The sequence below is a fragment of the Delphinapterus leucas genome, chromosome 14 (genome assembly GCF_059928025.1).
Source record: "Delphinapterus leucas isolate spDelLeu-1000000601 "Yukka" chromosome 14, BTC_Dleu_Yukka2, whole genome shotgun sequence".
In the NCBI taxonomy this organism is placed as follows: domain Eukaryota; kingdom Metazoa; phylum Chordata; class Mammalia; order Artiodactyla; family Monodontidae; genus Delphinapterus; species Delphinapterus leucas.
Genome location: NC_143142.1, coordinates 77,296,549 through 77,320,838, shown reverse-complemented (window position 1 = coordinate 77,320,838; position 24,290 = coordinate 77,296,549). Strand labels below are relative to the sequence as shown.

The 24,290-nt window shown below is 42.0% G+C and overlaps 2 protein-coding genes across 3 annotated transcripts in view; both read left to right on the top strand.

The window, feature by feature from the left end:
- The window catches only part of KDSR (3-ketodihydrosphingosine reductase), a 38,961-nt gene extending 34,417 nt beyond the window's left edge, over positions 1 to 4,544 (top strand). Inside the window, exon 10 of the mRNA XM_022584323.3 lies at positions 652 to 4,544. Within this exon, the coding sequence (XP_022440031.1) occupies positions 652 to 771 (120 nt within the window). The 3' untranslated portion in view covers positions 772 to 4,544. The remainder of the gene's footprint in view (positions 1 to 651) is intronic.
- Positions 4,545 to 10,374: 5,830 nt separating this feature from the next.
- Positions 10,375 to 24,290, top strand: part of BCL2 (BCL2 apoptosis regulator) — a 185,851-nt gene continuing 171,935 nt past the window's right edge. The window contains exons 1-3 of one of the 2 annotated variants that reach the window (XM_089895285.1): positions 10,375 to 11,646; positions 11,860 to 12,709; positions 13,417 to 23,835. In XM_089895285.1, coding sequence (XP_089751411.1) covers positions 12,143 to 12,709; positions 13,417 to 13,482 — 633 coding nt within the window. In that variant the 5' untranslated portion in view covers positions 10,375 to 11,646; positions 11,860 to 12,142 and the 3' untranslated portion in view covers positions 13,483 to 23,835. Of the gene's footprint in view, positions 11,647 to 11,859; positions 12,710 to 13,416; positions 23,836 to 24,290 lie in introns of those variants that run through there. The other variant, XM_022584324.2, reaches the window with a different exon arrangement.

The following is a 24,290-nucleotide window of genomic DNA, read 5'->3' as shown; positions in this document are numbered from 1 at the left end:
CGTGCTGGGGAGGCAAATTTTTTGAGGCTTTGTGTATCTGAAACTATTTCTCTTTAAAATTTCCACTTACAGGTGTTGTAGTGAGAGTTCTTTAGTGGAAAGAGTGAAAATTAATGGATATGGTTAATTGCTGTCTTAACCCTGAAATAGTAATTGCCCTTTTTCAGTTGGTTGTCTGCCCTGGTATGGAGTGTGCTGGTGGAGGCCGGCACTGGGCTTTCTCACCACAGTGCTCTCAGCACCTAGTGTAGGGTCTGCCTTTTATGATCAGAACATAAACCTTAAACCAAAAAGCCTTGATTGTAGCTTGGATATTTGAGGTGCTGCGCTGGATCTACCCTAGCTCAGAGAACCCCAAGACTACCAAGAATCCCTATTTTGTTCTTTGTATAACTTGCATATATTAACTGGACAAATGTTTTGTCGTTGCCTGTCTGGCAGGCCCTGTGCTGTGCAGTGGCTCAGAGCAGACAACTTCTGTTCTCCGTGTTCTGCTGGCACTTACAAATTTTTCATTATACGTACTCATCCTTGGAAAAGATTGGAAGATGCGTCTTAGAAACTATTTATCAGAGACATATCCTAAAATCCCTTGAAATGGATGATTGCGTCGTCCTGTTGCATGAGCTCAAAGGTCTCTTTGTCTTGCAGGTAGTCACCATGGGCCTTTTCCGTACGATTGCTTTGTTTTACCTTGGAAGCTTCGACAGTATAGTTCGTCGCTGCATGATGCAGAGAGCGAAATCTGAAATTGCAGACAAAACTGCCTAATTCTTATCCCTTGGAAAAAGACTTTCTAAATAATTTGACCAGCTTGCTGCTAAACGGGACGCAGTTTTTGGCCTGCAGACACTCATGTCTTGCTTTCGAATCTGTGAGATTGGACCAGTGCTCTTCAGAAACCTGGCTGCAAGCAGGGGGATAGACGTTCAACTCCAGAGAATATTATTAATACTATGCAAATTTGGAGCAGGAGACCACTTGATTCTCCGAGGCGGAGAAGTGATGGTAAGGGAATTCATAGCGTGTGAGCAGGGTAAATGACAGGATTCCAGAGTGATCACTGAAAAATTTTTTTCTATTTATTCTTTTTTTTCCCTGGTAGAGATCAAGTCCAGAAATGTACTTTCCAAGCACTTTTTTTAACCTTTCATGAGAGGCAGTTTATGGGTTCCTGGGGCCTTTTTCTTTTCTTTTTTCTTTTTTTTCTTTTTAACTTGGTGTATTTTATTCCAGATGCATTTTATACACTGCTGCTGTGTCTGAGTGCATAGTAACGTCCCTCACTTACTCTGTTGCTGGTGGACTCTCGTGGCTTCTCTCTCTTTGATCCCATAAAACTACAAGGGGGATGGGAGAGGGCAATGCAGTGGAACAAAGGAGATAAATATTTTCCAGTCGGAAAAAATAATGCTTTCTTGTCTTCTTTAGACTCAAATGCTTAGGGCACTGTTCATTTTTCATTTACTGGGAAAGGCAGGCTCCTAAAATGTTTTCTGAAGAGAAGTCAAATCTTAGAAGCTTAAAAGTTTACAATTTCTTCAATAGCCATGATGACCTGAAGCTCACCCATGCCATTGTAGTGTCTTATTCTTCCCATGTCTTCCTTTCCAATTTTGCTTATACTGCTATAATATTTTTGTAAAAAAAAAGAGAAGACCAGTTTTTTTTGACTTGACTTTTTAAATTAATTAATGAATTTATTAAAGCAAATGAAAAAATTAGAAAGCGTGACCTTTGTCTCCTCGTAGCATATATGTAGCTTTTAAGAAAGGCTGATGATAGCATGTTTCAGTTTTATTCATCAAGAAAAGAAATGTAGGACGACAAGGCCGATGTTGAAGATACTCGTTTTTGAAATAAAATGATCACCCTGTTCTTTCTATGACTCTCCCACTGACCCTGAGAACATCCTCTCTGTACCACATGTTAAGAAAGCCCAGCCATCACTCTCACCGTAGAGACCTGGAAATCCTGTTGGTCCCCTGAGTTTTGTTTCGAGATGCCAGGCTCCATTGTCCATTGGTTGGATTTCCACAGCAAGTGCCTCTGTTGAGTTTTAGCCACTGCTACCTGCTTCGCTCTGTCATTGTATATGTTCCTCCGACTTGAGGGCAGTCACCTCCATTGTAACGCTGTGTCCCCTCCCCTTTGCATACACAGTAAGTTTATACCACCTTCCAGTTCCTTTTGGTGAGAAAAGACCACTGCTTTTGAAGAAGAAACTTTTTTTTATTGTTTAAAAAAAAAACAACACAAAAGGTTGTTTCGGTAACAGTACAAAACAATACAATTCTATAAAAGATTAAAGACCTAAAAATTATTGCAAATCTTTTTTGCTTTTGAGTTTTTGAACTCTTGACTTTAAAATGACTTAATTTTTACAAAGTAAGATGTCTGATGGCTTTAATCCATGGTGTCTTTTTGAAAGACATGAGAATGGCACATTTTCAAACACTGACAAAGACAGAAGAAATGATTATTTAATATATAAGGTGCTTGGGATGACTTCATTGCAGTTGATGGGGCTGGTTTGAACCCATAATGGTTTCATGAATCTTTCAGCCTTAGAGAGCCATCATTTGCGAAGCTGAGTCATACCGGGCAGCCTCTGGAAGGGAGTAAAGGCCGTGTTCTCCTAATTCACGGATACAGATTAATCGCTGGGTGCTCCTCAATTTTATTCTTTTCTCATAAATGTTTCTTGAATGTTGGCACCTTCTACTGAAGGTCTATATTAAAATCTAGTCCCAGGTGATGCCTCATTTAATAAAATTAACTATTTTGCAATAGTTATTTCAATATACATTTCTCAAGGTATCCTCAGAGAGAACACTGTGACTCCAGGTCATCTACTGCCTTAACAAATTTGCAATCCCCTGTTCCACGGTGGGGAGATATCCCCAACCCAAATGAAGCTCAGGCATGAGAGCAGATTTGTGGAGGTTATAGTATCAGGGAATGGGCTGCTTTGTCAGAGATGGCAAAGGTCTACATTCTTGTAACCAAAAAGCTTTGAAAACTGAGGTGTTCCTTTTTTTCTCCCTAAATTTGGTGCCATAATTCATTTGATAGCAAAACCTGACTTGAGATTATTATAGTTTTTATTTATGCCACTCCATGGGCTGTTCATTAATTTTGTCCGAAGAAATACCAATGAGTTTGACTTACAGGGATTACCCCAGACTCTGTGGAGATGTTTTGTAATAGCCAGTATATGCCCCATACTACCTTTTTAAATGCAAAAAAAAAATGATGAATTCTGAAACACATCTGGCCTGAAGGGCTTTGGATGAGGGATTGTAGACACTTAAGCAGCATCACATAACGATCTGGCTTCATCCAAAACATGAAAATATTACAAGGCAAATTCTATTTTTTATCCTTTTTGGCTCAATTCTTGTACAACCTTTTTTTATACTGACTTGCTTTTTTGCTCAGGGGAAGAAGAGAAAGCCTGAGTCAGATTGTTAGGGAAACTACTGGCTTTTTTTTAAGGATTGCATTGATTCAACACTTCCTATTGTACCCAGAAGTGGGTATGTCTTACTTGTGGCAGAAGAAGTTCAATCATAATTCTGTTGAAATGTGGGTTCTCTCTGTGTGAGACATAGGTTATTATGTGAGTTTCAGTTCCAAGTGTCTGCCTCTGCTAGGTTGGGGTGTACTGTTTTATTATAATGTATTTGTGAGTATATTTATTTTAAAATGCTTAACGTTACTCAGCCTTAGAAATTCCAAAATATGTTCAAGGACCCTCTATCATTGAAAAAGGTGTAAAAACAATTCTCATTTATTTTTACAAAAACAAAGTCAAGAGAGTTGTTCTTTATGTTTTAAAATTTAATTTTTACACCTGAAAGGAGAAGAAACTAAAAATGCTGTTAGTGTTGGTCCCTTTATACGAACACATATATGTTTAATTATGTCTCTATTTGGATCTGTTAAGCCATATATTGTTGATTCTTAGAAGTAAACATTTGAGAGACCATTTCTAATATTTAGATGACAAGAGCATTTTGATCACAGTTGCTTAGATGCAAAGAATTGTATGTCTTTGTCTTTCTAGAAGTCAATACCATAATAATTTTTTTTCTTACTGAATTGTATCATCAACAGATTTAATTTTATTACATCATATTCCACTTCAAACGTGTCTTAACTCACTTGAGGACACTTAAAAGATTCACACTTTTTGACATAAAATGTTTTGAATCTTTCTCATTTCCTTATCTTCTTAGTGACTCAGCTTTGAAAAAATACCTACTAACCATAACCTTCCATATTCTGGACTAAATCTTGTTTAGTTCAGACCAGTGATGGCAGATTTGGTATTTTGAAGAGGAGGTAATAGCTATTATATTTTACACTTGCTTGATGTGACAACTCTAAAGACATTTTTAAACTGTTAAGAGTGCCTATGGCTATTTTGATATATATTAGAACCTGTGTTTGCTACTTTAGAAGCTTTTGTGGCAGAATTGTAACCTGATTTTCATATCTTGTATTTCTGAATCACAACAAGAAATAAATGGGGAACACGCTTTACAGATTCAAAAACTTCTTTTTTAGAAATGTCCATTTTTTTAAAGAGATGTTTAAACAAAACACAAACCTCTTTCATAATGTTATCCTAACCTTGCATCTTAAACACTTGACAAGGCTTGATTTACATCACTTTTTTAGGAAGTAATATTTTCACGGTAAGTATTTCGTATTCTGGGCCCTTGTTTCAATTTGATTGAAATCAAATATTGATTTCCCGTACTTTAAACCTTCATATTCCAACAATGAAATATCTCCTAGACTCTTGAAGGGCATAGAAGAGAGATACGGGAAAGGACACGCCTTAATATTTATTTCTCCGTCCTCAAATAGTTTATAATGTGTTTCAAATGTGTTCAGTGTTTGTTTGACTCCAGTGTGGGATATATGAGTCAAAGAGTAAGAAATGTGGAATTTAATAAAATTTCTTAAGTAATTATGTTTCATACACAAATATTGATTTCCCGTACTTTAAACCTTCATATTCCAACAATGAAATATCTCCTAGACTCTTGAAGGGCATAGAAGAGAGATACGGGAAAGGACACGCCTTAATATTTATTTCTCCGTCCTTAAATAGAAAAATTTTGGTCACATTGAGAAGAGATGCTTTGGATGTCTTGATTGGCAAACTTAACCTGCCTTTAAATTTGAGCAACTTATATATGTAAATGGCATAGATATCACTTCTATAATTTTTTATGTTTGGACGTTTAAAAAGAGAAACATTTCCTGACCTCTGTTCCACTCCTGATTTTATACACCCCATTTTTCCTCCTTCAACATGTATTTATTGAGTGCCTGTGACGAGCTCGGTATCCAGGCGCCAGGGATATGACTTTGCATAAACAATCTGTCCCTCCCTCGTGGCAATTACATTTCTTATTTCCCTCCCCCCTTCATCCCTCTGAAGGCTCTTACAAGCCTTAGGAGAGGAAGGGGAACCACTCCCCATTCCTTTCTTCAGGCCTCTGAATTTTATGCCACAATTATTTGAATGCCAGGCACTATTCTAGGCTGGGAATGCACAAAGGCAAATATGGTCCCTGCCCTCAAATAGTTTATAATCTAGGGAGAAAGACACACGTCAGAAATTACATGGTGATCCAACAATAGCTATGATTAAGGTATCATAACATTTGAAAACGTAACCCGTGCTAGTCACTGTTGTGAGTGCTTTGCATTTTACTCATTTAAATCATCCACTAACCCTACCAGTGGTACCTTTATATCCCCATGTTATAAATGAGGGCACAGACACAGAGCGGGTGTAAGTAACTAGGTTAGGGTCGCGGCTGCAAAGCGATGAAGCCAGGATCCGCACCAGTTTTCTGTCTTCGAAGCTCCTAGCCTGCGTACGAAACCTCTTCTAATGGCATAAGTGGAATCCTAGGACTGCCCAGGATAGTCGGGGATGATCTCACAGGGGAGATAGTTGTTGAGGTAAACCTTGAGGAATGAGTATGAATTTGCCACAGGAAAGTCGGGTTCCTTTCAGGGAGATGAGCAGATGTGCAAAGGCAAAAGACATGCGAGATCTTGGCGTATTCCAGAAAGCACATAGAGGTGATGTGGCTACAAGAAGGGAAAGTGGAAGGATTGGGTGGGTGTCCAGGGGGTAGGCTTGGGTCACATCATCCCATGCGCAGGAGTTGAGATTTCGGCCTCTGAAGAGCTTTGAGCAGAAATATGAAATGGCAAGATTTAGAAAGATCATGGTTCCCTTTGAAATTCAGGCGTTGCTGAGCCCTTGCGCCTTGGAATAAACATTTCTCATTACTTTGGAAAAAAACATATTAAGATAGAAGATAAACATATTGTTAAGGGTTGAATTGTGTGTCCTCAAAAGATGTTGATGTCCTAATCCCCAGTACCTGTGGATGTGACCTTATTTGGGAATGGGGTCTTCATAGATATAACCAAGTTAAGATGAGGTTATTAGGGTCCTAATCCAATGTGACTGGTGACCTCATAAAAATAGGAGAAAACAGACACACACAGGGAGAATGCCACAGGAGGACAGTGGTACAGATCGGAGTGAAGCAGCTGCAAGCCAAAGATTGCCAGCCCCCAATGAAAGCTAGAAAGAGGTAAGGAAAGATTTTTCCCTAGAGCCTTCAGAGGAGCATGGCCCTACTGACACCTTGATTTTGGACTTTGAGCTTCCAGAACTGTGGGAGAATAAATTTCTGCTTTAAGCCACCCAGTTTGTGGTACTTTGTTACTGCAGCTCTAGATAACAAACATATTAACCTTGATTTTTCTAAATGTGTTCATCAACAGTTAATGTCTGGGAGATACTGTGCTCTGTGCTAAAGAGTATAAGAGAATAAACATTAGTTATTGAACATAAGAATGTATATTCTTTGCCTGTTTCCCCTCAATACTATGGTGTTTCATGTCAATCCAACAAGAGCAGTAAACATTTGAAACGTATAAGACAAGTTCCTAATCTCAGTTGATTCACTTTAAATGCCAGGTCATTAATTTGAAAGGAAAAAATTGCCACGAGTGAGTTTATTGTGCTTTCCTTTGTAAACCACACGTAAACGTTATTTGCTGGCTGTTAAACTTGCGCAACAGAATGACTTCCCTGCACTTCGTTGCTTGGTTTCAAAAGTTGTTGCTTGGGGCTTCCCTGGTGATGCAGTGGTTGAGAGTCCGCCTGCCGATACAGGGGACACGGGTTCGTTTCCCGGTCCGGGAGGATCCCACATGCCGTGGAGCGGCTGGGCCCGTGAGCCATGGCGGCTGAGCCTGCGCGTCCAGAGCCTGTGCTCCGCAATGGGAGAGGCCACAACAGTGAGAGGCCCGCGTATCGCAAAAAAAAAAAAAAAAAAAAGTTGTTGCTTAATGATTCCAAACATTTTTTTGAGGCTTAGGACCCACCAAAAATTAGCCAGGTGGGTTTTTCAGTTAAACCAAGGCGTGTTGGTTTAGATTTGGTAAAAGAGTTTCCTGATGAGGACAAGGATGGTTTGAGAGCAGCACACAGTGGATTACTTGGATACCATCACACTTACAGAAGAGGGGCTCTGAAGCAGAAATGAGTCAGGAACAGTACTACTGTTAGTATTACTAGTAACTAATGCTAATAGGGAATTAGTATTATAATAATAACATTATTTTATAATGTTTGCCAACAACATGTATAAACTGTCTTAAAGCATATGGCCCTATTTAACATAAGAGTTTGTAGTATATAAGATACTTATGTCAATTATATCTCAATAAAGTTGGAAACAATAATGTAGAAGATACTTGAAATTGGAAATTAGTGTTTTGGATTGCTTATCTAGGCCTGTGGGATGTTATTTTTTAAGCAGTTTCTTTTTCTTTTATGCAGGCTATCTGCTTGTTTTTACTCTCCCTACTCAGTTCATTTTGTTGATGGATTTATTTTCACGTCAGTTTGCCTAAATGGTTTGGGGTCATGTTTTATATTTTTAACTCTTTCATCTTACCTATTAGTTGTCAGTTCCCTCTCAGTAAACACTGTATTTCTATCCTTGTTTTAAATAAAAATTTTAATAGTTGGGAAGATTTGATATATACCTATATTAAATATTAGTATTTATGTTCAGGTTAGAATAATGTCCTTTTTGAATTTCATAAACTTTGGGAAGATTTATATTGGTGATGGATGAAGAGAACCTTCTGAATGATACTGTTAAACATCAACCAGTAGGTGGCAAAAACTGGCAATAAAAAGCTTTTTGTTTGGCAGATTGGAGAATAAAGAAGGGAAACACAGGCCTTTCAGACCCTTGGTACAATCTCCATTCCCTGCATCTTGTTCTTTTCTCTTCCCGGTGCCACCCTACTGCTAGAAGCCAGCCAGGCAAAACCACGAAAAGGACCATCCATTGGCTCTAAGTGGAAGACGTCTTGGGACGTGAAAAGCCCACAGTGCCTACATTTTGAAGGTTATCGGAAGGTCTCTAGATTCGCACGTAGAACTCCTGACTCAGACCAGTGCTCCCTGCGCTAGCTCACCAATACTCACAGACAAATAGTTAAGTCACACACCTCCAAGGAATACTTGTCCTTACATTTTGGGTGGACTCTAATAAGCATGCAATCTGAATGGAGGAACGGTTTCACTCTTTTGATTGAAAGAGTATCCAGAACATTCCTAGGGAATATATAGCCTTAGTCAAGGAATAATGCAGACCTGTCTGGAGAATGTTTGGTTATGGTCAAGATGCCACTTAAGTGTGGAGGAATCTGTAAAGTGAGGCTCTGTGGAGTAAAGGAGTAAAAAAGGCAGCTTTCCTTTTTCTGGGAATGGGATATCTGTTTCCTTCTGGTCTCCCTCTTTGCAGAAGTACAGTCTTTTTTCCAGCTCTGGCCTCTCATTTCCTCACTGACATGCTAGGTCTCAAGCACTAAGGCTTTCAATTCCTCTTAAGTAATTTTGGGGGGTTAGGACAAGGTTCTGAGGAGATCCCTAAACCATGATGTGTGGCATTAACACGGGCTTCTGCTATTCTGTGAAAACATATATCCAGGTCAGTCTATACCCAGTGTCTCTCTCCAGGCCAGCACACCTCCCTGCCACTGCCATGGATAAAAGGGGACTTTGTTACAGCAGTTGGAAGGCGTGAAGGACCACCTTCCTTCATTCCCTCTTGCCTGGATAAGACATTTGTACCAGGCACCCATTCCTATATGCAAGAGGTTGGCATGTTGGCCGATTGTATTTGATAAAATGAAGAAATGAAAATAATTTGCCGTGCTTATTTTGCCACAGAATGAATGCTTTGATTTTAGACTAGGAAAGAGACAAAATATAGTGTGAGAACATATTTGTACACATGGCAGTACTCACTTGTCATGTTTCTATGACCTCAACAGGCCAGTGTCCCTATATGTTTGTACTTGAGTCCTATTAGGTAAGCCGCCGTGCTAATTTTTTCCTGGCACTTTATTTGTCAGACTCTTAGAGATAAAAATAAACACATGCAACTTGTTTGCCCTATGTGCTTTTCTCCTGGGAGCTATTCATCCTGGTGAATTTTTTATAAAAAATGTGTACATATGTATGTGTAATATATAGGTTTGTGTATGTATAGATAACTCGAGAAGGTGCGAACATCTAAGATTGGCTGCTAGGCGACCGCGGAGGCCTTTAGAAACCCACCCACCCTGGCTGGGGGTCTGCGGGCCTGAAAGTTGCCCTGTAGCCCCCAGTGGCGTCCAGCCCTCACCCAGTACCGAAATTGTTAGGAGCAGAGGAAAAGCATTTACTTAACCACTCGAAAGCCCTTGGTATCCCTCACTAATCCCTCGGCCGCGCCACCGAGAGCTCTGTGTGGCCTCGGTCACGGATGGTGTCTCCGGAGTGTATGTTGTGCGTGGACACCTAGGAAGCAGCTTGCACGTAAACACGATGCTTGGGGCTTCCCTCGCGGATGAACGTGCAGCGTCGCCTCTTTTGATGGGAGGGCAGCGCTGAGGCCCCTGGTAACACGATGTGTGGACACACACACACACACACACGCACGCACACACCGCGCGCGCGCACGGCTAGAAACGGTCGAAGTCCTTGGTAACACGATGTGTGGACGCGGACACACACACACACACACACACACCCCGCGCGCGCACGGCTAGGAAGGGTCGAAGCGATTCCCGGCGCTCTTCCAGCGCTTTTTTTGTCGGCGTCCCCCCCAGCTCCTGGCCCCGGCAGCCGCCCGACCGGCCGCGTGCGGCTCCCCGGGCGCCCCCGGCCCCTCGCGGGCCCCGGAGACTCCGAGCGCGCGCCGGGCCCGCCGCAGGCCCGACGAGGCCCCTGGCACACCCACCGCGCCGCGGCCGCGCGGGAGGCCTGCGCCGCCCGCGCCACCCACCGGCCGGGCCCAGCGGGCGGGCGCAGCGGGCGGGGGCCGTCCCAGGCGCTCCCTCCCCGGCCGCGGGCCTGCGCGCCATGAGTCCCCGGCGGGGCGCGCCACTCCCGGGCCGGCCGCGGCTCCTTTAACCCGGCAAGGGGAGCGGGGCGGAGGGCGCGGAGGGGGCGGAGGGGGTGGCGGGGCGGCACCGAGGAGGGCTCTTTCTTTCTTCTTTTTTTGAATGAACCGTGTGACGTACGAACAGGAAACCAGTCGGTTCGAGAGGAGAATGAAGAGGCCAGGCCCCCCCGCGCCGCGCCCGCCCCCTTCCTCCTCGCGCCCGCCCCCGCCCCCGTCCGCCGCGCTCCCGCCCGCCGCTCTCGGTTTCCCCGCCGAGCCGCCGCCGCCGCCGCAGCCGCCAGCGAAGGTGCCGGGCGCCGGGCCCTCCCCGCCGGCGCGGCCGTCATCGCCCGGAGCGGGTGCGCGGCGGGAGCGCGGGGGAGGCGGGCGCCGCCAGCGCCGCCGCGCAGGACAGGAGGAGGAGAAAGGGTGCGCAGCCCGGAGGCGGGGTGCGCCGGTGGGGTGCAGCGGAAGAGGGGGTCCAGGGGGGAGAACTTCGTAGCAGTCATCCTTTTTAGGAAAAGAGGGAAAAAATAAAGCCCTCCCCCACCACGTCCTTCTCCCCAGCCCTCGCCGCACCACACACAGCGCGGGCTTCTCGCGCTCGGCACCGGCGGGCCGGGCGCGTCCAGCCTTCATTTATCAAGCAGCTTTTCGGAAAATGCATTCGCTGTTCGGAGTTTAATCAGAGGAGGATTCCTGCCCCCGTCCCCGGCTCGTCCACCGGCCCCCGGTCCCTGTCTCTCTCCTGTGGAGGCGTGAAGCGGTCCCGCGGACAGAGATCCATGTCTGTGCCCGCGCGTGTGTGTGTGCGTGTAAATTGCCGAGAGGGGGAAAATCACAGGACTTCTGCAAATACTGGACTGAAAATTGTAATTCATCTGCCGCCGCCGCTGCCTTTCTTTGCTCGTGCTCTTGAGATCTCCGGTTGGGATTCCTACGGATTGACATTTCTGTGAAGAAGGCTGGGAATCAAACTGGAAATTCTCCTAATTTTTACACCCTCCGCCCCCAACTCCTGATTCATTTGGAAGTTTCACAGCAGCTATCACTGGAGAGTTCTGAAGATTGATGGAATCTTTGCCTTATGCATTTGTTTTCACAGAAAAGGAAACTTGACAGAGGATCATGCTGTCCTGAAAAAATACAAGTAAGTTCTTTGCACAGGAAATGGGTTTCATGTAACTTTCAGTGGAAACAGTTGAGATTTTAACTTTAAGTGCATTCGAGTAAGTTTAATTTCCAGGCAGTTTATTATATTATTTTTAGCTGTGTAACTTGTAGTGTGTGTGCCCTGCTTTTTACCCACTGTATAAAGGGAAATGCACCTGATTTTGACTGATTAGTTTTTTTAACCTTTCAGCATCACGGAGGAAGTAGACTGATATTAACAATAATTAATAATGTGCCTCATGAAATAAAGATCCGAAAGGAATTTAAATAAAAATTTCCTGCATCTCATGCCAAGAGGGAAACACCAGAATCAAGTGTTCCGCGTGACTGAAGACACCCCCTCATCCAAGAATGCAAAGCACATCCAATAAAATAGCTGGATTATAACTATTCTTCTCTCGTGCGGGGCCGTGGGGCGGGAAGCGGGGGCGAGAGGTGCTGTTGGTACCCGGCTGCTTTTCCGTGGGGGAAGGATGGCGCACGCTGGGAGAACAGGGTATGATAACCGGGAGATAGTGATGAAGTACATCCACTATAAGCTGTCGCAGAGGGGCTACGAGTGGGATGCCGGAGACGCGGGCGCCACGTCCCCGGGGGCCGCCCCCGCGCCGGGCATCTTCTCCTCCCAGCCTGGGAGCACCCCAGCGCCATCCAGGACCTCCCCGCCGCCGCCCCAGACCGCTCCCGCCGCCCCCGCCAGGGGGCCTGCGCTCAGCCCCGTGCCACCTGTGGTCCACCTGACCCTGCGCCAGGCCGGTGATGATTTTTCTCGTCGCTACCGCCGCGACTTCGCCGAGATGTCCAGCCAGCTGCACCTGACGCCCTTCACCGCGAGGGGACGCTTTGCCACGGTGGTGGAGGAGCTCTTCAGGGATGGAGTAAACTGGGGGAGGATCGTGGCCTTCTTTGAGTTCGGTGGGGTCATGTGTGTGGAGAGCGTCAACCGGGAGATGTCCCCCCTGGTGGACAACATCGCCCTGTGGATGACTGAGTACCTGAACCGACACCTGCACACCTGGATCCAGGATAACGGAGGCTGGGTAGGTGCATGTCTGATTGAATGTGAGTCTGGGCTGGACCTCTCGGGTCTGTGATGCGGAGGTTGGAGTCTGGTGGGCTACTGGGCCAAGGGAGACCGATGAGCCAATGAAATAATATAAGGGTTGTGGCTTCCCTCCCTCTTTCCCTGTACAGAGGTCTCCCTGCCAACCCAACTGTGATCATTGCTTCCCGGCAAAATTGTTTCCCTTGCTTGCCAGACATTGAGGTTCAAAGATCCAGCCTTTGCTGTTCAGTAGGATCTTGGGGTAAATGGCATCCTTTCAGGGTTTCTCAAAATGGGGGTCCAAGGATCCCCCTCATCACGGTACCTGGCCTGAGTAGCCTGTTGAAATGGGACATTTCAGGGACAACTCATAAACTAGATGCCAGGCTGGGTCCTGGCAATCCGCATCAGAAATAAGCTCCCCTGGGGGTTTCTTCTTTGTACTAAAATTTGAGAACCATCCAGTTGGAAGAGCAGACTCCCCCAGGGGACCAAGGGCATGCCTTTTCTGACTCACTTGGTAAGATCTACCCAAAGAGGAAAACCAGTATAGCCCCTTTCCCTGGAAAACCTGGATGTTTGTAAAGAGGTAAGCTGTGACAGAATTTGCATTGGCTGCGTACCTTGTGTTCTATTTCTATAACTTGTGTGTGATTTTGAGGTTTACTGGAATTTTAGTATCTTCTACTTTCCACCACCTAGAATCCACGTGATTTGGTGGTCCCCTCTGCTGGCAAAACTTGCATCTGGAGTATCTATATAGTGTAGAAGAATTGATTCGTAGCTGTGGATTCTCGTGCTCTGGCTTTAGCTGAAGTGATTGATGCCTGTATATTTGAAGAACATCTGTGAACTGTTTTTTTTCTGGTACTGTTGTGCTAGATAGAGCCTCTATCATGTCGCCATAAAGTTCTTTTTGTGTGTGTGGTTCTTTGGGGGAGGGGTACAGATCCTAAGACTGAAGAAGTGTAATTGACATCTACACTTTATATCTGAAGTGATTAATTTGTGAAAAAGTGCAAGAGGAATTCTTGTCTTTTAATCTGAAGAGCTGTCTTTGAAAAAGGATACAATTCAGTGCTTCCTTTCACAGTCTCTAGGGAGAATTACTAATGTTATTATTTTATAGGACCTAACAGGAGCAAAAAGCTTAGAAGTCACTACAGGTGTATTCGATTTCAAGAAGCACATTACATACTTTACTACAGTTTACAAAGTGTGCTAATGGTAAGGGGCCAAAAAGAGAAAAGGCCAAGAAAAGTAGATGACTGACATGAACATCTGATCCTCCTTGACCAAAGTTGACAAAATATTGATGCCACTGTTCAGTGTTTAAAAGTAAAACATCCCCATTTAATCTCTAAAATTTAAATGCTTTTTGTGAATTGTTTGTTTTTCGAGATCTCATATTATCAGACCTTTAGTAATTCTTGAAGAATTCAGTGAAGTGTGTAAAGAATATTTTTGTTAAATGTTTGGTTAAGTAGGTGGTTTTATTTTTAACCACCATAACCAAAGAGGTAGGGACTTCCAGACGCCAAAAGGATCATTTTAAGACCAAAGTAGAACTAATATAACAGTTTGACTATTACATATTTTTGTGAAAATAATTTAAAAAATTTTCTTTCTAGTTGAAAGAAATCCATGGTGGTAACTGTCATGTGTCAAGTAATTTAATAAAAAGATGGGAAATGGAGACATATGTTTATGATAGAAATTAAGATATAATCTTGATCTTTATTGTCGAGTTGTGGTATATTAACATCTCATACAGTTGAATTTTCTTTTTAAGTGAAGGCTCACCTTTTCCTCCTTTCAAAATAGAGTTTTCTTAGTAGAGCCTATCTTTGTGGTCAACAGGTATCTGAGGTTGATAAATGTAGAGGCTACATTTTATGATGCCAAACCACAATGACGTACCGTAGAACATGATAAACTTTTTTTGGACAAAACCTCTTATAGTAAAAATAAATCATATAGAAGCACAAATAGCTGATGGTAAAATGTGTAGCTTTCAGGACAACATATAGATGGATGACTAGGAAAGCAGAGGACTTTGGCAAAAAAAAAAAAGTATGTATCAGGAAATGCAATCATAAATGTCCACTTTGGAATAATAAAAGTGGTAGTACTCGAGAGCCTGACGTACTTATCCTTTCAAAGGTGCATCATGAACCTACGTTTTTATTTTAAGTGTTTGGCATACAGACAGATTTTCCTCTAAATTTGCACCAATCAGTGTTGCATCTCTAATAATATGTTGCGTCTTGCAGTGTAAAGGACTCAGTAAGGATGGTAAAATTTCAGAAGAGAGCTAGCACATTCTTTTAACGTTGGACAATGTTGTACTTGTACTGTTTACAGGGCTCGGTGGATCAGCTCATCTACTGAATCTATTCTTACGGGGGCTTTAGATTCTAAGTCACATTTTTTTTCTTTGCTGCTGCTACTTCTGAGGCCGAGGAAAAACAGTTTGCATTCCATGTTCCATAACTTGGAGAAAGCAGGACCTTGGATGATAGGTGTCTGAGAGATGGTCCTAGAAGTCTACAAATTATATAAAGACTAAAGAAGAAGTTGGCGGTGGAGTGGAGTATGGCTTTATTCCTAAGTCTGAATAAGGCTTCCAGAGGGAGGCAGTTCTAGATGTCTGAGACCCTGCCACTCCAAGTGTGGCTCAGGGACCAGCAGCCTGGGCGTCACCTGGGAGCTTCTTAGAGATGCAGAGTCTCAGGTCCCGCCCCAGAGCTTCTGAGTCAGAATCTGTGGTTCGCACGTCTACAGGTGTTTGTGTGCACGTGAGAGTTAAGAGATGCTGGCTGCCCTCACCGACCATCGATTCTCGTGGACGCCTTTTAGGAAAAATGGCAATCTGGGATGGATCCTACAGTGTACCTTTCCAGTGGCCCCGTGGGTCCATAATATTACCTAGGATGCTGAATATTTCCCATGTGTCCGCTAGAGTGATCTGACCCTTGGAAGAGATAGACTGGAATGCAAGAGAGACAGGAGAGAAATTGTTATAAGCTCCATCCTCTCAAGAATGTTTTGGGTGGTAGCTATACAATTTGTGTTGGCATTACAGACCCCATGAAAGTAAGATCGCTTTTCTACTCCAGTTAAAGACAGGAAATTTAGCTCTTTTAATAGCTCCATTTGGTATTGTTTGATCCCCTTGTAACACAGTTCAAATTCTGTAAATGAGTTTAGGGGCCCTGAGACCGCTTCACGACCAAGGGGCTCTTGCAAGCAGAGGGTTGAGATTTGGGGAAGTTGATGGTGAATGAACATTGATCGCGCCCTCCGAACTGAGAAATGTGACAACATTTCGCCTCATGTCTTAGGAGAGAGTGATATGTTTGACAGCTGCAAGAATGACATGCCATAACTTGGATATTGGGTTCATTCTGTTGATGACATGGTGGTGCGACTTCTTTTGTGTGTTTGTCATTTGGTCTTTGTGGTTTAGGAAGACAGGAACTTACTTCTCCACATCCAGTAGAGGTTGGCTTCCTTTTTATTAGTTGGTCAGCAAGCAGTTTCTCTTTTCTGTACATAGTCCACATCCACCCAAACGTTTGATTAACTGGAAAGCAATACTCTTCTCAGGCCAGTGTACAAAATACATGAAAAAACATCAGTTTTCTAGTGGCTGAGTTTCAGCTGCTTATAGCTAATTTTGGCAGCAAAATGATAGGATTACAAATAGCCTGAAGATGATCCAGTCTTAAATAATATATTTAATGATGAACTTTCCTTGGGAAAGTGCATCTTCCTGCCTGCTAAGAATCACATGACCCCTTTCAGTAATTTATTTTGTAGAGAAAGATACATTATTGCTCCTAGAGTTTGCAGTTATGTGCTGTTGAGTGATTGCTTTTGGGGACTTTTGTAAAATTTTATAGTTCACTCAGTTCTCTTTTCTGTTTTAGGGCCTTTGTTGCTGTTTAATGTTGGTGGAAAACATGGCTTTCTTCTGTGCATCCTGTTACTTTTAGCTGTGCTTTCTAGTGAGAACTGATTGATCTCTTTAGCAATCCTTGATTGAACCGGTACATTTCAGAATTGCTAAATGTTATTAGGCTACACAGCACACCAGGTAACAGAAAGCCACAGATTTTTTTTTTTTTAAGACAAACTCTTAAATAGTTTTTCTTTATCTCGACTCCCAGTCCTAGTCAGCTCTTTGGAGGATGATAAACCCACTCATAAAGCAGGTGTGTGGGTGCTGTGTGTATTAATGGTGGTCTCTCCCACTCAGCACGTCCCCGCACCCATATCTGAGGTCATCCATCGTGTCTTCGCCAAGACTTTAGCAAAGCAGTATTTCAGCAGAAGTGCATTTGTGCTGCAAAAACAACACTGTATTTGTAGTGTACAAGTAAAAAGGTTTTTTTTTTCCCACAGAGATGTATCGTATTTGAGGTTCAATTCAAACAAAATCAGTGCTTGACGTTGAAACGCGGTTAACGATGAGAGTCAGCCAAGGACGGAGACAGTTATTCAACAAACATGACTGCAAGTCTTCTATGTGCCCGGCCCTGGGTTAGTTTGGGGGTCCAGGGAGGAAGGCTTTTCCCCTGCCCTGGAGGCCCTCACAGGCCAGGGCTGGAGATGTCGTTGTGAACTCAGTTGCCACACAGCCTGATAAAATGATTCTAAACTCTCAGATTTAGAGGGAAAAAGAAGAAACAAAACAAAACAAAACAAAACCCTAAGGATGTGTTATTTTGCATACACTTCAATCTTTGTCTGAAAAAGTTATTTCTAACCATATGGTTGTTCATGTGTGCATTAGGCCTGATTTAACTAGGAAGAGAAATATAGATGATTTAAAAAATACTATGTTACACGGACGTATGCTTAAGAGAACTGAAAGGCAGGGGGAGTTCCCTTGGTAAATATTTACCCATTAGGTGCTCTTTCTACATATTATGAAGACTTAATAAACACTAGCCTGCAGTTTTTAAAGTATTTCATTAATTTTATTTTGGTAAAAGACACCCGAGACTCTGATGAGGTTGATTAGAATAGATTAATTTGAAGAACTATCTTTCTTAAATCATTCTGGCATGCAGACAAGTCCAAGTCGATTTGAACCAGAACAGGGGAGAGATTAAAACAAAACCTTTTGTTTTGGTTTGGTTTTAGGTTCTAGCACTGTTCTGTTTATTAAGAGGCTTCTCTTCCAAAACGCTGCTTATAGAAATTCCTAGTCCACTGAGACATTTGTGTTCCTGAAGAGCAGGTGTTTACCATCTAACATCTTTTATGCGTGGTCCTCTTTCTCTAAATGGAGGTTGTTAAACTTTTGAAGTTACGACAAAGCCATTTTCATTTCTAAAAGTATTTTCGTAGATTGCTGCGTGTTCTGATCTGTGCTCGATTTTGTAGTGCCAACACGATTTCTCTGCTCTTTATTTGCCAGACAAAAGATAAACCCAGCTGTCCTTCGGTGAGAATGATGACGGAATGATTGTTTCTCCAAAGCCGTGTGGGCTTTCTCGTCCGGGACCCTCCCCACTCCCGCCAACCTCCATCACTGACCCCTACCTGCCCATCACCCCACCACAGGGAGACCTTCAAGGGGTAGCTCCTTGTCACCTTCCAACATGTTAAGGGTGGGAATCACCTGAAGGAAAAAGCATTATGTCTAGATAACCAGCAAGAGGGGGCAGAAAAGGGGTCTGCCCAAGCTGGAATATTATAACCCTTACTCCAATCTTGCTACAGGCAACCGGGCAAGGAAAAATTCTGTCATCAGATATGATGCCTTCCCTCCAGAGATCATAAATTCCAACTCTGTGCAGGGAAAACATAGAATCTGCTGGAAGAGTTTGTACTAGCTCTGATCTCTGCAATGTGAGAGTGGAGTGAGGGTTATACTCTAGCCTTAGATAAAGTTTGACTAACTAAACAACTAAAATAGCTTATACTAAAGATTACTTCCCCAAACGCCCTCTTAAACACGTTAGAAAGAGAATCTCCCTGACATGCTGGCATGGCCATTGGTAGCAGTTACAAAAGCACTAAGGGCTACTTGGCTGATTTTCTTAGGCGATGGACCAGATTCTACGAGCAATTTCACTGGCATCAGTATTTCCATCCTGCTCCTTGTTTTGCCTTCAGAATTTCAGGGATGGAGCCATATTCCATTTTTAGTTAATAATTGGCTAATCAGCTCTCTGGAGCTTCAGCGTAATGAGTCAGAAGCTTATGACTGCCCCCACTCTCCTTCCTACTCTGTCTCCTGAAACTAGCCCAAGGACCCACTGTGTCAAGTGAAGCTTAAATTTTCCAAGGGAGATTTTACCATTGAGACCAATACATCTTTCTTGTGACAGTTCCAATTACTGTATTTCTCTATTTTTTAACTGTCTTTTCTTAAGCTGTGAAAGAATATGGAGAGTTTATGACTTCTAATGCTTGGAGCACCAAACAAGGCATGAGTGTTGCAGGTTGTCTTTTCTTGACTTTTTCTAACTCTTCTACACAAATACTAAGATTTCTTCTGCTTTACAGTACGATGAATGTCATACCTATGTATTACCTTTGAAATTCAATTGCAGCCGAATATTCTACTGAGATGCATTAGAATTTTCAAAGGGAATATGGGACAAAAACTTAGTCTTCTTAGTTCAGTGCCTTCTTACAATTAGCATAGGAATAAAATTAATTACAAATTATATCATCATCTTTACATATTGATATTTTATCTCTTTGGAAAAAAAGAAAGTCTATAAAGGATACCAGTTGGCACCTGTAAGTCTAAAATTTCAGGACTATCTCCTAGCTATTTTCCTTTTTTTTAAACATCTTTATTGGAGTATAATTGCTTTACAGTGGTGTGTTAGTTTCTGCTGTATAACAAAGTGAATCAGCTATACGTATACATATATCCTCATATCCCCTCCCTCTTGTGTCTCCCTCCCACCCTCCCTATCCCACCCCTCTAGGTGGTCACAAAGCACCGAGCTGATCTCCCTGTGCTATGCAGCTGCATTCTACTAGCTAGCTATTTTACATTTGGTAGTGTATATATGTCCATGCCACTCTCTCACTTTGTCCTAGCTTACCCTTCCCACTCCCTGTGTCCTCAAGTCCATTCTCTACGTCTACGTCTTTATTCCTGTCCTGCCCCTAGGCTCCTCAGAACCATTTTTTTTTTCGATTCCATATATATGTGTTAGCATACGGTATTTGTTTTTCTCTTTCTGACTTACTTCACTCTGTATGACAGACTCTAGGTCCATCCACCTCACTACAGATAACTCAATTTCATTTCATTATACGGCTGAGTAATATTCCATTGTATATATGTGCCACATCTTCTTTATCCATTCATCTGTCGATGGACACTTAGGTTGCGTCCATGTCCCGGCTATTGTAAACAGAGCTGCAATGAACATTGTGGTACATGACTCTTTTTGAATTATGGTTTTCTCAGGGTATATGCCCAGTAGTGGCATTGCGGGGTCATATGGTAGTTCTATTTTTAGTTGTTTTTTTTTTTGCGGTACGCAGGCCTCTCACTGCCGTGGCCTCTCCCGTTGCGGAGCACAGGCTCTGGACGTGCAGGCTCAGGGGCCATGGCTCACGGGCCCAGCCGCTCTGCGGCATGTAGGATCTTCCCAGACCGGGGAACGAACCCACATCCCTTGCATCGGCAGGCAGACTCTCAACCACTGCGCCACCAGGGAAGCCCTATTTTTAGTTTTTTAAGGAACCTCCATACTGTTCTCCATAGGGGCTGTATCAATTTACATTCCCACCAACAGTGCAAGAGGGTTCCCTTTTCTACACACCCTCTCCAGCATTTATTGTTTGTAGATATTTTGATGATGGCCATTCTGACTGGTGTGAGGTGATACCTTATTGTAGATTTGATTTGCATTTCTCTAATGATTAGTGATGTTGAGCATCTCTTCATGTGTTTGTTGGCAATCTGGATACCTTCTTTGGAGAAATGTCTATTTAGGTCTTCTGCCCATTTTTGGATTGGGTTGTTTGTTTTTTTGATATTCAGGTGCATGAGCTGCTTGTAAATGTTGGAGATTAATCCTTTGTCAGTTGCTTCATTTGCAAATATTTTTTCCCATTCTGAGGGTTGTCTTTTCGTCTTATTTATGGTTTCCTTTGCTGTGCAAAAGGTTTTAAGTTTCATTAGGTCCTATTTGTTTATTTTTGTTTTTATTTCCATTTCTTTAGGAGGTGGGTCAAAAAGGATCTTGCTGTGATTTATGTCATAGAGTATTCTGCCTGTGTTTTCCTCTAAGAGTTTTATAGTGTCTGGCCTTACATTTAGGTCTTTAATCCATTTTGAGTTTATTTTTGGGTGTGGTGTTAGGGAGTGTTCTAATTTCATTCTTTTACATGTAGCTGTCCAGTTTTCCCAGCACCACTTGTTGAAGAGGCTGTCTTTTCACTATTGTATATTCTTGCATCCTTTATCAAAGATAAGGTGACCATATGTGCATGGGTTTATCTCTGGGCTTTCTATCCTGTTCCATTGATCTATAGTTCTGGTTTTGTGCCAGTACCATACTGTTCTGATTACTGTAGCTTTGTAGTATAGTCTGAAGTCAAGGAGCCTGATTCCTCCAGCTCTGTTTTCCTTTCTCAAGCTTGCTTTGGCTATTCGGGGTCTTTTGTGTTTCCATACAAATTGTGAAATTTTTTGTTCTAGTTCTGTGAAAAATGCCAGTGGTAGTTTGATAGGGATTGCATTGAATCTTAGATTGCTTTGGGTAGTATAGTCATTTTCACAATATTGATTCTTCCAATCCAAGAACATGGTATATCTCTCCGTCTGTTTGTATCGCCTTTAATTTCTTTCATCAGTGTCTTATAATTTTTTGCATTCAAGCCTTTTGTGTCCTTAGGTAGGTTTATTCCTGGATATTTTATTCTTTTTGTTGCAGTGGTAAATGGGAGTGTTCCCTTAATTTCTCTTTCAGATTTTTCATCATTAGTGTATAGGAATGCAAGAGATTTCTGTGCATTAATTTTGTCTCCTGCTACTTTACCACATTCATTGATTAGCTCTAGTGCTTTTCTGGTAGCATTGTTAGGATTCTTTATGTATAGTATCATGTCATCTGCAAACAGTGACAGCTTTACTTCTTTTCCAATTTGGATTCCTTTTATTTATTTTTCTTCTCTGATTGCTGTGGCTAAAACTTCCAAAACTGTGTTGAATAATAACAGGGAGAGTGGACAGCCTTGTCTTCTTCCTGATCTTAGAGGGAATGGTATCAGTTTTTCACCATTGAGAACGATGTTGGCTGTGGATTTGTCATATATGGCCTTTACTATATTCAGGTGAGTTCCCTCTGTGCCTACTTTCTGGAGGGTTTCTATCATAAATGGATGTTGAATTTTGTCAAAAGCTTTTTCTGCATCTCTTGAGATGATCATATGGTTTTTCTCCTTTAATTTGTTAATATGGTGTATCATGTTGATTGATTTTCATATATTGAAGAATCCTTGCATTCCTGGGATAAACCCCACTTGATCATGGTGTATGATCCTTTTAATATGCTGTTGGATTCTGTTTGCTAGTATTTTGTTGAGGATTTTTGCATCTATGTTCATCAGTGATATTGGCCTGTAGCTTTCTTTCTTTGTGACATCTTTGTCTGGTTTTGGTATCAGAGTGATGATGGCCTCGTAGAATGAGTTTGAGAGTGTTCCTCCCTCTGCTATATTTTGAAAGAGTTTGAGAAGGATGGGTGTTAGCTCTTCTCTAAATGTTTGATAGAATTCTCCTGTGAAGCCATCTGGTCCTGGGCTTTTGTTTGTTGGAAGATTTTTAAACACAGTCTCAATTTCAGTGCTTGTTTATTCTGTTTATTCCTTGTTCAGCCTCAGAAGGTTGTGCTTTTTGAAGAATTTGTCCATTTCTTCCACGTTGTCCATTTTATTGGCATAGAGTTGCTTGTAGTAATCTTTCAAGATCCTTTGTATTTCTGCAGTGTCAGTTGTTACTTCTCCTTTTTCATTTCTAATTCTGTTGATTTGAGTATTCTCCCTTTTTTTCTTGATGAGTCTGGCTAATAGTTTATAAATTTTGTTTTTCTTCTCAAAGAACCATCTTTTACTTTTATTGATCTTTGCTATTGTTTCCTTCATTTCTTTTTCATTTATTTCTTATCTGATCTTTATGATTTCTTTCCTTCTGCTAACTTTGGGGCTTTTTTGTTCTTCTTTCTCTAATTGCTTTAGGTATAAGGTTAGGTTGTTTATTTGAGATGTTTCTTGTTTCTTGAGGTAGGATTGTATTACTATAAACTTCCCTCTGAGAACTGTTTTTGCTGCATCCCATAGGTTTTGGGTCGTCGTGTTTTCATTGTCATTTGTTTCTGGGTATTTTTTTATTTTCTCTGATTTCTTTAGTGATCTCTTGGTTATTTAGTAGTGTATTGTTTAGCCTCCATGTGTTTGTAATTTTTACAGATTTTTTCCTGTAGTTGATACCTAGTCTCATAGCGTTGTGGTCCGAAAAGATACTTGATGCAATTTCAATTTTCCCAGATTTACCAAGGCTTGATTTGTGACCCAAGATATGATCTATCCTGGAGAATGTTCCATGAGCAATTGAGAAGAAAGTGTATTCTGTTGTTTTTGGATGGAATGTCCTATAAATAGCAATTAAATCCATCTTGTTTAATGTATCGTTTAATGCTTGTGTTTCCTTATCTATTTTCATTTTGGATGATCTGTCCATTGGTGAAAGTGGGGTGTTAAAGGCCCCTACTATGATTGTGTTACTGTCGCTTTCCCCTTTTATGGCTGTTAGCATTTGCCTTATGTATTGAGGTGTTCCTATGTTGGGTGCATAAATATTTACAATTGTTATATCTTCTTCTTGGATTGATACCTTGATCATTATGTAGTGTCCTTCTTAGTCTCTTGTAATAGTCTTTATTTTTAACTCTATTTTGTCTGATACAAGAAATGCTACTCCAGCTTTCTTTTGATTTCCATTTGCATGCAATATCTTTTTCCATCCCCTCACTTTCAGTCTGTATGTGTCCCTAGGTCTGATGTGGGTCTCTTGTAGACAGCATATATATGGGTCTTGTTTTTGTATCCATTCAGCCAGTCTATGTCTTTTGGTTGGAACATTTAATCCATTTACATTTAAGGTAGTTATCGATTTGTATGTTCCTATTACCGTTTTCTTAATTGTTTTGGGTTTGTTATTGTAGGTCTTTTCCTTCTCTTGTGTTTCCTGCCTAGAGAAGTTCCTTTAGCATTTGTTGTAAAGCTGGTTTGGTGGTGCTGAATTCCCTTAGCTTTTGCTTGTTTGTAAAGGTTTTAATTTCTCCGTTGAATCTGAATGAGATCCTTGCTGGGTAGAGTAATCTTGGTTGTAGGTTTTTCCCTTTCATCACTTTAAATATGTCCTGCCACTCCCTTCTGGCTTGCAGAGTTTCTGCTGAAAGATCAGCTGTTAACCTTATGGGGGTTCCCTTGTATTTTATTTGTTGTTTTTCCCTTGCTGCTTTTAATATTTTTTCTTTGTAGGTGATTTTTGATAGTTTGATTAATATGTGTTTTGGCATGTTTCTCCT